The sequence below is a fragment of the Oryctolagus cuniculus genome, chromosome 13 (assembly GCF_051225735.1).
Source record: "Oryctolagus cuniculus isolate XC-2025 breed Fujian yellow rabbit chromosome 13, ASM5122573v1, whole genome shotgun sequence".
NCBI classification, from domain to species: Eukaryota; Metazoa; Chordata; class Mammalia; order Lagomorpha; family Leporidae; genus Oryctolagus; species Oryctolagus cuniculus.
Window position 1 is genome coordinate 28,760,386 of NC_142879.1, and position 13,354 is coordinate 28,773,739.

Consider the following 13,354-nt stretch of genomic DNA (forward strand, 5'->3'; position numbering starts at 1 on the left):
CCTGCACCTGCATGGGAGACCCAGAAGTAGTTCCTGGTTCCTAGCTTCAGACTGGCACAGCTCTGGCCATTACAGTCAATTGGGGAAGGAACCAGCAGATGGAACACCTCTCTCTCTCTCTCTCTCTATGCCTCTCCTTTTCTCTCTATGTGTAACTCTTTCAAATAAGTAAATAAAAACTTTAAAAAAAGAGAGAGAGGCCGGCACCGTGGCTCAGTAGGCTAATCCTCTGCCTGGCGGCGCCGGCACACCGGGTTCTAGTCCCGGTCGGGGCGCCGGATTCTGTCCCGGTTGCCCCTCTTCCAGGCCAGCTCTCTGCTATGGCCCAGGAGTGCAGTGGAGGATGGCCCAAGTACTTGTGCCCTGCACTCGCATGGAAGACCAGGACAAGCACCTGGCTCCTGGCTTCGGATCAGCGCGATGCGCCGGCCGCAGCGCACCAGCCGCGGCGGCCATTGGAGGGTGAACCAATGGCAAAAAGGAAGACCTTTCTCTCTGTCTCTCTCTCTCTCTCACTGTCCACTCTGCCTGTCAAAAATAAAAAATAAAAATAAAAAAAATAAAAAGAGAGAGAGAGAGAAAGGATTCTAGAGAATAAAAGCCTTTAAAAATAGTTTGGGGGAGCTGGTCAGGGAGATAAAGAGATATCGAGATCTCTGAAACTTTTGCTCAATTTTGTTGTAAATTTAGAGCTGCAATTTTAAAAAGTCTACTGAAAACTAGTTTGGAGTGTTTTCGATTTCCTTGTTCACTTACTTTAAAGAGATGTATTATCCCGCACATTAACTAATAATAGGAATAGATTTTTGAAAGGTTTCATTTTCCCAATTTTGTGGCCCATGCTTTCATGCTATCTGTAGGCGTTATAGATGCAGTCTTGATCATTACTTAAGATTAAACCCATCATCTTTCTGCAAGCATTTATCATTCATAAGCAGAATTTTAAGTTGTAATAGGTTGCCTTTCTTATGCAGTATTTCCATTGTAAACTAAGAAACAGATTCAGTGTGGCTTCACGTAATGTGCACAGGAGTTACATACAAGCATTAAAAGTCTCACTGAGGCTTGGAAAATAACTGCAAATAATGGCCATAAGCAGACTCTGAACAGCACTTCATGCAATACAATCCAATGGCTTTGGAAAATAAATTACTGCACAGTGGCTGGATAACCTCAAAAAACAACATGTGTGCAATCAAACTCTGTTCTGGTTAGGTCCGGGATTTCCACAACTGATCCATCTATATTCAACAGCTGCACCACCTCCATGCTTCCAGCCAACCTCTTCATAAAAGCACAAGGAAAGAAACTGCAGAGTAACATAGAATTAGGACGCAAATCTCATAGTCAAGAGGACACTTCTGAGGCTGAAGGCCTCGGCACGCACAGGAGGATGAAAACTCACCAGACAGGGAAAAAACCCTAGAAAACAGACACAGAACTCAACTAAAACCACAGGAGTGACACTGAACTAATTAAGAGGTCACATTATATTCTCAACGAAGACAAAGACAAAAAGGGAAGGGACCAGCGCTGTGGCACAGTGGGTTAGTGCCCTGGCCTGAAGCCCCAGCATCCCATTTGGCCGCCGGTTCGAGACCTGGCTGCTCCACTTCCAGTCCAGTTTCCTGCTATGGCCTGGGAAAGCAGTAGAGTGTGGCCCAAGTCCTTGGGCCCCTGTACCCACGGGGGAGACCAGGAAGAAGCTCCTGGCTCCTGGCTTGGGATCGGCACAGCTCTGGCCATTGTGGCCAATTGGGGAGTGAATCATCAGATGGAAGACCCCTCCCTCCCTCCCTCCCTCCCTCTCTCTCTCTCTGTGTAACTCTTTCAAATAAATAAATAAATCTTTTTTTAAAAAGGCAAAGGGAAAAGAATTGAAGACTAGAAATTTCCCCCAGTAGCCTACTCTTCAGTAGATTCCTTAATTTTTTTAAAAGATTTATTTTATTTGGAAGGCAGAGTTTTACAGAAGGAGAGAAGAAGAAACAGAGAGCAGTCTTCACTCTCCAAACAGCAGCAATGGCTGGAGCTAGGCTGGTCCAAAGCCACAAACCAGGAGCTTCTTCCAGGTCTCTTGGGTGCAGGGGCTCAAGAATCTGGGCCATCTTCCACTGCTTTCCCAGGCACATTAGCAGGGAGCTGGATCGAAGTGGAGCAGCCAGGATTTGAACCAAGGCCTGTACGTGATGCCAGTATCACAGGTGGCAGCTTTACCCATTATGCTACAATGCTGGCCCCAGATTCTTCATTTTTTTAAAAAATTAATGAATTTATTTTTTAAATAATACAAATTTCCTACGTACAACTTTAGGAATATAGTTATTCTTCCCATCCCTCTTCCTCCTCCTCCTTCCCTTCCCAGTCCCACTCTCCATTAAGATTCATTTTCAATTAACTTTGTACACAGAGATTCTTCATTTTTAAGATTTATTTATTTGAAAGGCAGAGTTACAGAGAGAGAGAAGGAGAGACAGAGAGAGATTGTCTACCAGCTGGTTCATTCTCAAAAAGGCCACAATAGCCAGGGTTGGACTAGGCTGAAGCCAGGAGCTTCATCTGGATCTCCCGCGTGCATATAGGAGCCCAGGCACTTGGGCTATCTTCCAAGGCTTTCCCAAGTGTATCATCAGGGAGCTGGGTGGGAAGTAGAGCAATGAGGACTCAAACCAGCAAACAGATGGGATAATGGGGTCCAGAGGCAGCTTAACCTGCTATGCCACATCAGCGACCCCTCAGATTTTAATCTGTGTTGCTTATTTTAGTTCTCTACAAATAGACACATATATGGATATGGTTAAGCAAGCTATAAATACCTTCATTATCACCTGAGAGGCCAGAATATAAGCTGTTCTAGTTAATAAAGTGCTCCTCAAATCCCACATGATTTACAAATCTCCAAAAGATTAGCAAATAAATCAAACTCCAGAACCACCCTTAATGTAAGTTAATCTTATTTGATAATAGGAAATGCACATTAAGCTTCTCTGTCTTTATCATTTCTAGCCATAATGAAAAGAGTAAAATGTGGAAAACTACTGTTGCTGATATCTTGGGATAAAACAGCTTTTAGAAAAGATGAGGGATCTGGTTGTGGTGCTGCCACCTCCAACACTTGCACCCCATGTAAACACTGGTTCAAGTCCCAGCTGCTCCATTTCCAATCCAGATTCCTGCTAGTGCACCTGGGAAAGCATCGGAAGATGGCCCTAATACTTGGGCCCTCGCCACCCACATGGGAGTCCCGGATGGAGTTCCCGGCTCCCAGCTTTGGTCTGGGCCGGCTCCAGCCATTGTGGCCATTTGGGAAATAAGCCAGTGGATGCAAGGCATCTGCGACTTCCCTTCTCTGTAATTCTGCCTTTCAAGTACATAAACAAATCTTTAAAAAAGAAATAAAATATGAATTTGCAAAAGAAAAAGGGGCTGTATAAGAGGAAACCACCCACCCTATGAAATGACTAAATCTGTTTTATTTATTTAGCCTCCTTGAAAAATCAGGGGTCTTAGTTTAGCTTTAGGAGAATGATCAAATTCACGACTCTCGAGGGATGTCCCATTGGATCTCTCTCTCAAAGAGAGGTTAGCAAGGAAATGAAAGAATATCTCAGAAACATTTGTTAAAAACACTAAGTGGAGAAAGGATGAGTGATTTAAGCTTAGAGTGAAGTTTATGTTTAAAGGAAATCATTCTAGCATATTTTCATATTTTATTGGAATTCACTGCTACTATTAAAGAGGCCCCTGTGAGCCCATGTGTAATTTTCAACCTTCTAGAAGCTAACTTTAAACAGTACCAAAAGGTGGAGGCAGGCATTTGGCCTGACATCTGGGATCCTGGTTGGGACGCCTCCACCCACATAGGAGACTTGAACTGAGCTGCCAGCTCCCAGCTTTGGCCCGGCCCAGCCACGGCTGCTGTGTGCATAGGAGACTGAATCACCCAATGCAGCACTCTCACTCTCTTTCTCTCCCTGTCTCCCTCTCTCAGCCTCTCAGATAAATAAACAGGGTTGGGCATTTGGCACTGCAATTTGGACATCCTTTGGGACAACCATATCTCAAATCAGACTACGTTAGTTCAATTTCCAGTTCTGCTCCTGATTCTAGCTTGCTAGGAGGCAGCAGGTGATGGCTCAGGTAGCTGGGTCCCTGCCACCCATGTGGGAAGAAAGGGCTGAGTACCCAGCTACCAGCTTCAGCCCAGCCTAGTCCCAGCTGTTGTGGGCATTTGGGCTGTGAATGAGTAGACAGAAGTTCTCTGGCTGTCTCCGTCTTTCAAATAGATAAAATATCATAACAAATGCCATTCTGAATATCAATATAAAATGATCAATTATCTACACTCTATATAAAAAATAAGGCACTAGTATGATGTGATTTTATTGCCTATCTCAGTTCAAATCAATCACAATTCAAGTGTTCAACAGCCACATGTGGCCACCATATTAGACAACACAATTGTTCAAGGAATTCAAAAGCTCTAATAATTAAAGCCATCTAGAAATGGAACAAGCAAACTTATAAAAGTGTGAGAGCTCAGTCTCTGGAAGTCTCACAGCCATCTCTGGATAGCCTTGCCGAGAGCTTTCCCAGGCCAGGCACGATGAGACTGTAACGTCTCAAAGTTAACTCTCAAGGCTCCCAACACCACATGCAAGTTGCTACTTCCCCTTCTCCATTTTACAGATGAGAGAGCTACCATACAGGGTAGTTGCGCAGAGCTAGTAAGTGGCAGAGCCAGAAATCAAACTGACAAGCTGGTCCAAAGTCACATTTCTAGCCACTAAACTCTGCTGCTTCTCCATGTGCTTACTTTTTAATCTATTTTTTTAAAGGTTTATTTATTTATTTGAAAGTCAGAGTTACACAGAGAGAGGAGAAGTAGAGAGAGAGAGGTCTTCCATCCGATGACTCACTCCCCAATTGGCTGCAACGGCCAGAGCTGCGCCGATCCAAAGCCAGGAGCCAGGAGCTTCTTCTTGGTCTCCCACCCGAGTGCAGGGGCCCAAGGATTTGGGCCATCCTCTACTGCTTTCCCAGGCCATAGCAGAGAGCTGGATTGGAAGTGGAGCAGCCGAAACTAGAACCGGTGCCCATATGGGATGCCAGCACTTCAGGCCAGGGCATTAACCCACTGTGCCACAGCACCAGCCCCTGTACTTACTTTTAAAATATGCAAATGAGTCGTGGTTTTAGCTTAATTGAGACAGGAACTGCAAAGTGGTCTGATCTAAGCTAAAAGCAGAACAGTTCCATTTTATACCTCGACGTTCCACCTCAAGTTTTATGTGGGTCAGGGGGAAAGGATTAAACTCCCTGATCCAGATACACTGTACCTATGTGATCACTTGGCAGCCCAGAGACTGGTCTCCCCATCTGTAAGAGGAGGGCAGTGAGAGCAGCCATCTCAAAGGCTTGTTACGAGAATTAAGTCAACTGCTGAAGATTGGGTATCTCTAACCCAGAAATCTGAAATCCTCCAGAATCAGAAACTTTTTGAATATCAACCTACCAGCAAGAAGCAGGAAATTTCACACCATGAATTGTTATTTTAGGAACAAAATTATTTAAAATACTGTATAAAGTTCCTTCAGGCTATGTGTATAAGGTATATAGGAAACCTAAATGAACTTCACATTTAGACTTGGGTCCCATCCCCAAGATATCTCATGATGTATATGCAAATATTTCAAAACCTGAGACACCTGTGGATTTTCAGATAAGGGACACTCCACCTGGAAACTGCTCAGTGCAGTGAATGTGACATTAAAGGGGGCAATTGTTTTCATTCTTCTTTGTGACATATTTCAGAAACGCTGCTCCACAGATCTACTTAAAACTCCCTACCAGGTCACATCAAAACCAGAGTCTAGCCAGTCTGCAGACTCCCAGCCGATACCACTGACCCTGGTTGTGAGCCCTCCACATACATTTTTTCCTGAACAAGTCGTATCCTTTCCTGTTTCTGCACCATGGCCCCAGCAGTTCCCTTTGCTTTCTTCCTTATATGCCCTCTTCTCCAACTCTAGGGTTTATGGAATCAGGAACCCTTTCCTATACAGCCCCCAGAGCCTGACTGCTTGGTAACTACACAACCAGGCCTGGTCTCTTCCGAACGCAAGTGAAATGGCAGCACACCAGTGCACTCCAAACAGAATGGATCCTGGAAAACTCAACCAACCGTTCAGCTACACACCATGACACGCTCATTCAAACCCATGGAATGTACAATCACAAATGTGAGCCCTAATGTAAAATAGGACTTTGGGTGATACTAATTGTGCTAGGCTACTTAGTTGGGGGATGCTGACAGCAGGGAAGGCGGGTACATTTGGGAGAAGACCATAGTATATGGGAAACTGCTGTAATTTCCTCTCAAGTTTGCTGTGAATCGAAATCTGCTCTAAAAAAATAAAATCTTTAAAATAAATCTACTTTTAAATTATCTAATAAAGTTAAATCTAAATTACTTTTAGGACCAGCATGGTAGCATAGTAGGGTAAGCTGCTGCCTGCAACACTGGATCCTATATCAGAGTGCCAGTTGGAGCCCCAGCTGCTCCACTTCCAATTCAGCTCCCTGTTAATGCACCTGGGAAAGCAGAAGTTGGCCCAAGTACTTGGGTATCTGCAACCCACATGGGAGATGCACATGGAGTTCCTGGCTCCTAGTTTCCTGGCTCCTAGTCTGGCGCAGCCTCAATCATCTTGGCCATTTAGAAATTGAACCAACGGATGGAAGATCTCTCTCTCTCTGTCTCTCCAACTCCCTCTAACACTCTGCCTTTCAAATAAATGAATCTTTTCAATAAATCTTTTAAAAATTATTGCTAAGTATATTGTATACCCTTTCCTAATATAAAGCTGTTGTAGAATCTAGGATATGCCTAAGGTACTTCTAATGCCTTTTAATTACTTCTAATGAAGTCAAATATTCACCATCTTCAAGTTTCCAAGACTACATAAGGGCTAGATATTTTGCTATATTTAAAAAAAATTTTTTTTAATTTGTTAGACAGTGAGAGAGACAGAGAGAAAGGTCTTCCTTCCACTGGTTCACCCCCTAAATGCCCGCCACGGCTGGCACTGCACCGATCTGAAGCCAGGAGCCAGGTGCTTCCTCCTGGTCTCCCATGCGGGTGCAGGGGCCCAAGCACTTGGACCATCCTCCACTGCCTTCTCGGGCCACAGCAGAGAGCTGGATTGGAAGAGGAGCAACCGGGACTAGAACCGGTGCCCATATGGGATGCTGGTGCCGCAGGCGGAGGATTAACCAAGTGAGCCACGGCCCCGGCCAAACATTTTGCTGTATTTTAAATTGATTCTTACCTTCCCTTAGAAAACACCATCAATTGTGTTTGGAAAATGATCCAAATACAAAGTTAAGGTGTGAAGAACCGACCCTGCATTCATAACATTCTACTTCTGCTGTCGAGGTGGGTATGAGCAAATGAACAGCAAAATACAAGATCACTTCATTGCAGCTTTTAATTCAAAAGTATCTACAGGAGGGATTCAAAAAAGGTCACATCTTCAAGGGTATCAGCATAAAATTCTAAAATAAAGTGATTTTCTTTTTCTTTTTTAAGGTTTATTTATTTATTTGAAAGAGTTGCAAAGGTGTGTGTGGGGGGGAATATCTCCCATCTGCTAGTTCACTCCCCAGATGGCTGCAATGGAGTGGGGCCCAGCTGAAGCCAGGAGCCAGGAGCCAGGAACTTCTTCCAGGTCTCCCAAGTGGGTGCAGGCACTTGGGCCATCTTCTACTGCTCTTCCAGGCCATTAGCAGGGAGCTGGATCAGAAGTGGAGCAGCTGGGACACGAAGTAGCACCCATGTAGGAGACAGGCATTGCAGGTAGCAGCTTAACCAGAAAACCCCAAAAGTGGTTTTCTCTAACGTGGATGAACCCACTAGGCTGTGTCAAAATAAAGTCAGGGCTGGTGCCGCGGCTCACTTGGCTAATCCTCCGCCTGCAGCGCCGGCACCCCGGGTTCTAGTCCCGGTAGGGGTGCCGGATTCTGTCCCAGTTGCTCCTCTTCCAGGCCAGCTCTCTGCTGTGGCCCGGGAGTGCAGTGGAGGATGGCCCAAGTGCTTGGGCTCTGCACCCGCATGGGAGACCAGGAGGAAGCACCTGGCTCCTGACCTGAGCATCAGCACATCAATCACACAAAGCACACTTGACAGCAGAACCGGGACTGCCCTGCCCTGACCTCCGTGGCAACGTGTTTGTGGGATAATCTGGGATTGACTTTTGCCCTCTCACAGAGAGAAACAATGGTCTCCTAGAATCATTACCTTACCCATCCTCAGACACCACCTACCTTCCACCAAACACTCTGGCTTTACCTGGGGATCCAGGTAGGCCTGCTCTGTCCCCAGGAATGGAGGCTGTTTTTCTGTACCCTTGGATCTTTGAAAACCCAGCCCCCTATGCTAAAGATGACTTTGCCTTTTTTCCTACGCACTGCACTGCCAGGTACAGTTCGAGCCTCTTTCTTGTTAACAGTGAGATCTTGTTCACCTTTTGTGGAAGTCGCTCTCCTGGGCTGCAGTGTCCAGTGGGCTGGACTGCACTCTGCACAACTCCAAAGTGAGCCACTCCCCGTCTCAGCTGTCCCTGCACTCTGTCAGCAGAGATCCCATCCAGTCTTCACCATTTATTCAAATGCTAGATCCCCGGCCATTCTGTGTGTGTGCTGTAGACACAACCGCACCTCGTTTATCTTCATTTCACCAAGAACTAAAACAGGCCCAAAATAGTTGTTCAACATTTTCTCTAACAACCACCAAAAAAACTGCTTAAGACTCTTCAATTTGAACAGTTATAAATTATTACACATAGCAGTACACATTTTCCATAGAGTATCTTTTTCAATGTTTCTTATAGCCCTGTATGGTAAGAGTCATTATCCCCACTTCACAGATGGGAAAACTAATGCCCAGAGAGCTTTTAGGACCTTTTCCGAGGTCATCCAGCAGGTAAGGGACCAAACCACAATCTGAACTCGAGTCCGAGACTCAAAAGCCTGCACTGAGCAACTACATACCACATGCAATGCTGCCTGCAATACACGTGGAGAACACTGACGCGAGTAGTGGAAGCACTCCGAAGCTAACCCACGGCATACCTTTTTAAACGTTCCATAGCCATTTTACAAGGATTAGGTAAGTGCTGCCCAACAAGCGGCAGTATTCAGGTTTCTCTTTTATGCTCATGCCCCTCCTACGCATGGACGTGTTTCAACAGGAAGGTGCTTGCCCGGCAGTGAAGACACTAATTGAGGATGCCCACTTCCCACATGGGGCTTGAGGATGCTCACTTCCCATGGGCTCAAGTCTCGGCTCTGTTTCCGATGCCAGCTTCCTGCTAATGTGCACTCTGACAGGCAGTAGTAGCTCAAGTACTTGGCTCCCTGCCACACACGTGGGAGAACTAAATTGAATTCCAGGTTCCTAGCTTTGGCCTGGCCTGTTAAAGGCATTTGGGACACAAATTCAGCAGATAGAAGATAATCTCTCTGTCTCTCTGTCCATTTCAAATAAATAACATAAATAATGCGTTTAAAGTTCAAACTTAGGCCGGCACCGTGGCTCACTAAGCTAATCTTCTGCCTTGCAGCGCCGGCACACCCGGTTCTAGTCCCGGTCGGGGCGCCGGATTCTGTCCTGGTTGCCCCTCTTCCAGGCCTGCACCCGCATGGAAGACCAGGAGAAGCACCTGGCTCCTGGCTTCGGATCAGCGCGATGCGCAGACCGCAGCGCACCGGCCGTGGAGGCCATTGGAGGGTGAACCAACAGCAAAAGGAAGACCTTTCTCTCTGTCTCTCTCTCTCACTGTCCACTCTGTCAAAAAAAAAAAAAAAAAAAAAGTTTAAACTTAGAAAAATTTTAAAATAAATAGATACATGTGCACCCTCAAGTGCTAGAAAAGTACAAAACACAGCCAGCAACCAATCAATAAAGTCCCAAGTCTGCTACCAAGCTGTGCATGCTGCTGCCCAGGGTCGTCAGCCACTCAGGAAAGTACTTGCGACCAGCACGCAAACACCAGGAGCAGCAGGAGACGCAGGCATTCAGGGGAAGCCGTCCCCGCGGAAGCCAGCCAGCCAGCCCTTTGTGCAGGTGCAGAGAGACCACACACAACCACTTCCCACAGCAACTGCCAGCCCTCTGTTGTCCCCTGAGACTGGGCAGTACTCGCTTGACCCCGGGAGCAGCCACAGCTGAGGACAGCTACACAGGATTTCCTCCTGTCCAGGAGCACTTGAGATTCTGGGGGACTGACATCCTTCAATCATTACGCCCTACCCACGCGCCGGCCAACTCGTCAGGTGGCTCTCTCAGCACAAAGCTGACACGTGGATTTCTCATGAGAGTCTAGTGTCTGGAATGTCTGTTAGATTGAAGAAAGCAGGGCTTGCTTGTCACAGATGACACATAGCACAGTGTCTCTTCTCAGGAGTGCCCACGCTCCTGGCCAAGTGCCCCCTGGGGTCCGTGGACGCCCACGGCAGTGTCATGCAGGCCCGGGAAGAGAGGGCCGGGGGTATCACCACGACCAGAATCCTTGCTTTACAATTTCCCACAAAAAACACCTCCCAGGGCACACCCACTTCACATGCTTTTCCTCGGCTTTTTTCTTACCAAAGAAAACAGAGAAACAAACAAACCAAAAGCAGCTGCAGTCATGCCGCTTGCAGGCATTGTCTCCTTGACAAATCCCCGGAAAACCAATACCAGCTACCCACCCCACTGCTTTCAAGAAAAGAAAACTTATGCTGGTGCAGAGAGGGGCTCATTTTCAATTCCCCCAAAACCTCCTTCCCACCACCCTGGGCAAGCTCCAGGTGATACCCTTGCTTCTCCATCCACTGCAGAACAAGAGGACACATCACTTCCTCCGAAAAACAAGGCAGGTGCCAGAACCTGGGGCGTTTCCCTTCATGGACCCCTCTCCCTCTCTCTTACCTCCCGCAACTCCAGCCTCTGGGCCACGGCCTCCAGGCACTCCTGCCCCGTGCTTTCCACCGACAGCGTGCACTCGATAACGTTGCTGTCCAGCAGGCGGATCCGGGTGACAAAGCAGTTCTTGCTCAGGACATTGTAGCGCCGAGTCCGGCGGAGCTTCAGGCCGAAAGGCATGGCTCTGTGGCCCTCGGAGGCCACCCTCCTATCCCGGCCCACGCGCCCCTGAGATGGCCTTAGCAGGTTTGTGGTGGGGTGATCACACTACCGCCTGTGCTCCTCCAGGTTGGGAAGAAGGTGTCCATGCCCAGTGTGGCCCTCCAGAAGACGGCTGCAGATGGAAAAGAGACGGCAGAGTCACAGGCTGGAAGGGAGGTCGGCGACAGAATGGTACACATCATTCACACACACAAGCTTTCGCCCGCCAATACACGAGCAGATTCAAGAACCTGCAACCTGAGAAGCCCATGTACTTCATCACATAAGGATGACATAGAGGGGGCTGGTGCTATGGCGCAGTGGGTTAAAGACCTGGCCTGAAGTGCCAGTATCCCATATGGGCACCGGTTCTAGTCCTGGCTGCTCCTCTTCCGATCCAGCTCTCTGCTATGGCCTGGGAAAGCAATGGAAGATGGCCCAAGTCCTTGGGCCCCTGCACCCATGTGGGAGACCTGGAAGAAGCTCCTGGCTCCTGGCTTCGGATTGACACAGCCCCGGCCGTTGCGGCCATCTGGGCAGTGACCAGTGGATGGAAGACTTCTGTCTCTACCTCTCTCTATAACTCTTTCAAATAAATAAAATAAATCTAAAAAAAAATGGATGACAGAGAAAGCCACCTTACAGTTGAAGAAACGGAGGCCCAGAGAGATTCAATAACTCATCCATGGATGGACGCACAGTATAAACAGCACAGCAAAAATTCAAACCAAGGTCCATGCAACTTCAATTCACATACTTTAATAAGCATAGAAAATGAGGGTACTTCAAAAAGTTCATACAAATGGAACTAAAATGCATGATTACTTTGGTGCAAAGAATTTTGAAATTTATGCAGTTTTATCATTATATGATTTTCTATCAATTTTTGGAGACCCTGAATATACATGGGTTTCAAAAAAATTTTTTTTCAAAGATTTATTTACTTTAAAGACAGAGTTACAGAGAAATAGAAATCTTCCATCAGCTGCTTCACTCCCCAGATGGTCACAACAGCCAGCATTGGGCCAGGCTGAAGCTAGGAGCCAGGAGCTTCATCCTGTTCTCTCATGTAGAGGCAGGGGCCCAAACGCTCAAGCCATCTTCAGCAGCTTTTCCCAGGACATTAGCAGGGAGCTAGATCAGAGGTGAAGCAGCTAGGACACGAACCCACAAGCTTACAGGATGCTGGCATCACAGGCAGTGGCTTTATCCGCTGGACCACAGCACCGGCCCCACAATAAACATATTCTGAATTCCATTTTCCAGAAACTTTTTGAAGTATCTTTGTACTGTCTCCTCAAAAAAAACACTAGCAGTGGAACTCAGCATCAAAGCACATATTCTGTCATTTCAATCTCATGAACAACCCTATGGTTTAATTTCCCTATACCTATTTTAAAATAAACAAAATGAGGTTCAATGATTTAAGCGCTTCAGTATCTGGCTGCCCCTCATTTTCTGCAGTGCTGCCTGTTTTATTGCTCTTACCATCATTAGCTTTAATTTTTAGCTTTCTGTTTTACTTTTAATATTTATATGTGATTATTTACATATTTAGAATGAATGATAATGGTGGAAATACACATCAAATATACTCAGCTACTTCCCACTTTTTTGAAAAATTAAAATATAGGAGTTTGGTAATGTGCTTAAAATCACAACTCTTGTCCTTTTTTCAGCAGATATTTAGACAGTAAAATAAATGCAGAACCACCCTACCATCATTTTGTTCCTTTACAAAATGCTTTATGTAAAAACCCTGTCACCAAATTACAGATAATTTAACTTAGTAATAGCATGAGTTTCTGACACCCTGATGTCCCACCAGATTAACACGATGACATTATTGCCATGGAGAACACAAGAGAAAATAACAACACAAGTTGCTTTACCAGCCCATCCTGAGCCAGCCACACTCCTGCTGGCAGCTCACAAGACTCATCGTTCACAGAAGCCAGCCCCGTCCAGAACGCTTTCCCATCCAGCGTTCTCTTCTCCAGTGAGCCCAAAGGACCAGCCCTTGCTCATCTGATTGCTAACTCGGGCAGATCCACACAGGCCTTCCACCCCTCATCCGCCCGCCCACAGAATTAACCCTGAGATTCCCAACACTTGGACAACAAAGGGGAGGAACTGTGACATGTAGGAATTTTTAAATTAATAAACAGAAGGGCTTCAATATTTATA

The 13,354-nt window shown here is 46.4% G+C and overlaps 1 protein-coding gene across 1 annotated transcript in view; it reads right to left on the bottom strand.

The window, feature by feature from the left end:
* PTPN14 (protein tyrosine phosphatase non-receptor type 14) overlaps positions 1–13,354 on the bottom strand; it is a 193,136-nt gene that overhangs the window by 104,799 nt on the left and 74,983 nt on the right. Inside the window, exon 2 of the mRNA XM_002717512.6 lies at positions 10,973–11,300. Coding sequence (XP_002717558.4) covers positions 10,973–11,146 — 174 coding nt within the window. The 5' untranslated portion in view covers positions 11,147–11,300. The remainder of the gene's footprint in view (positions 1–10,972; positions 11,301–13,354) is intronic.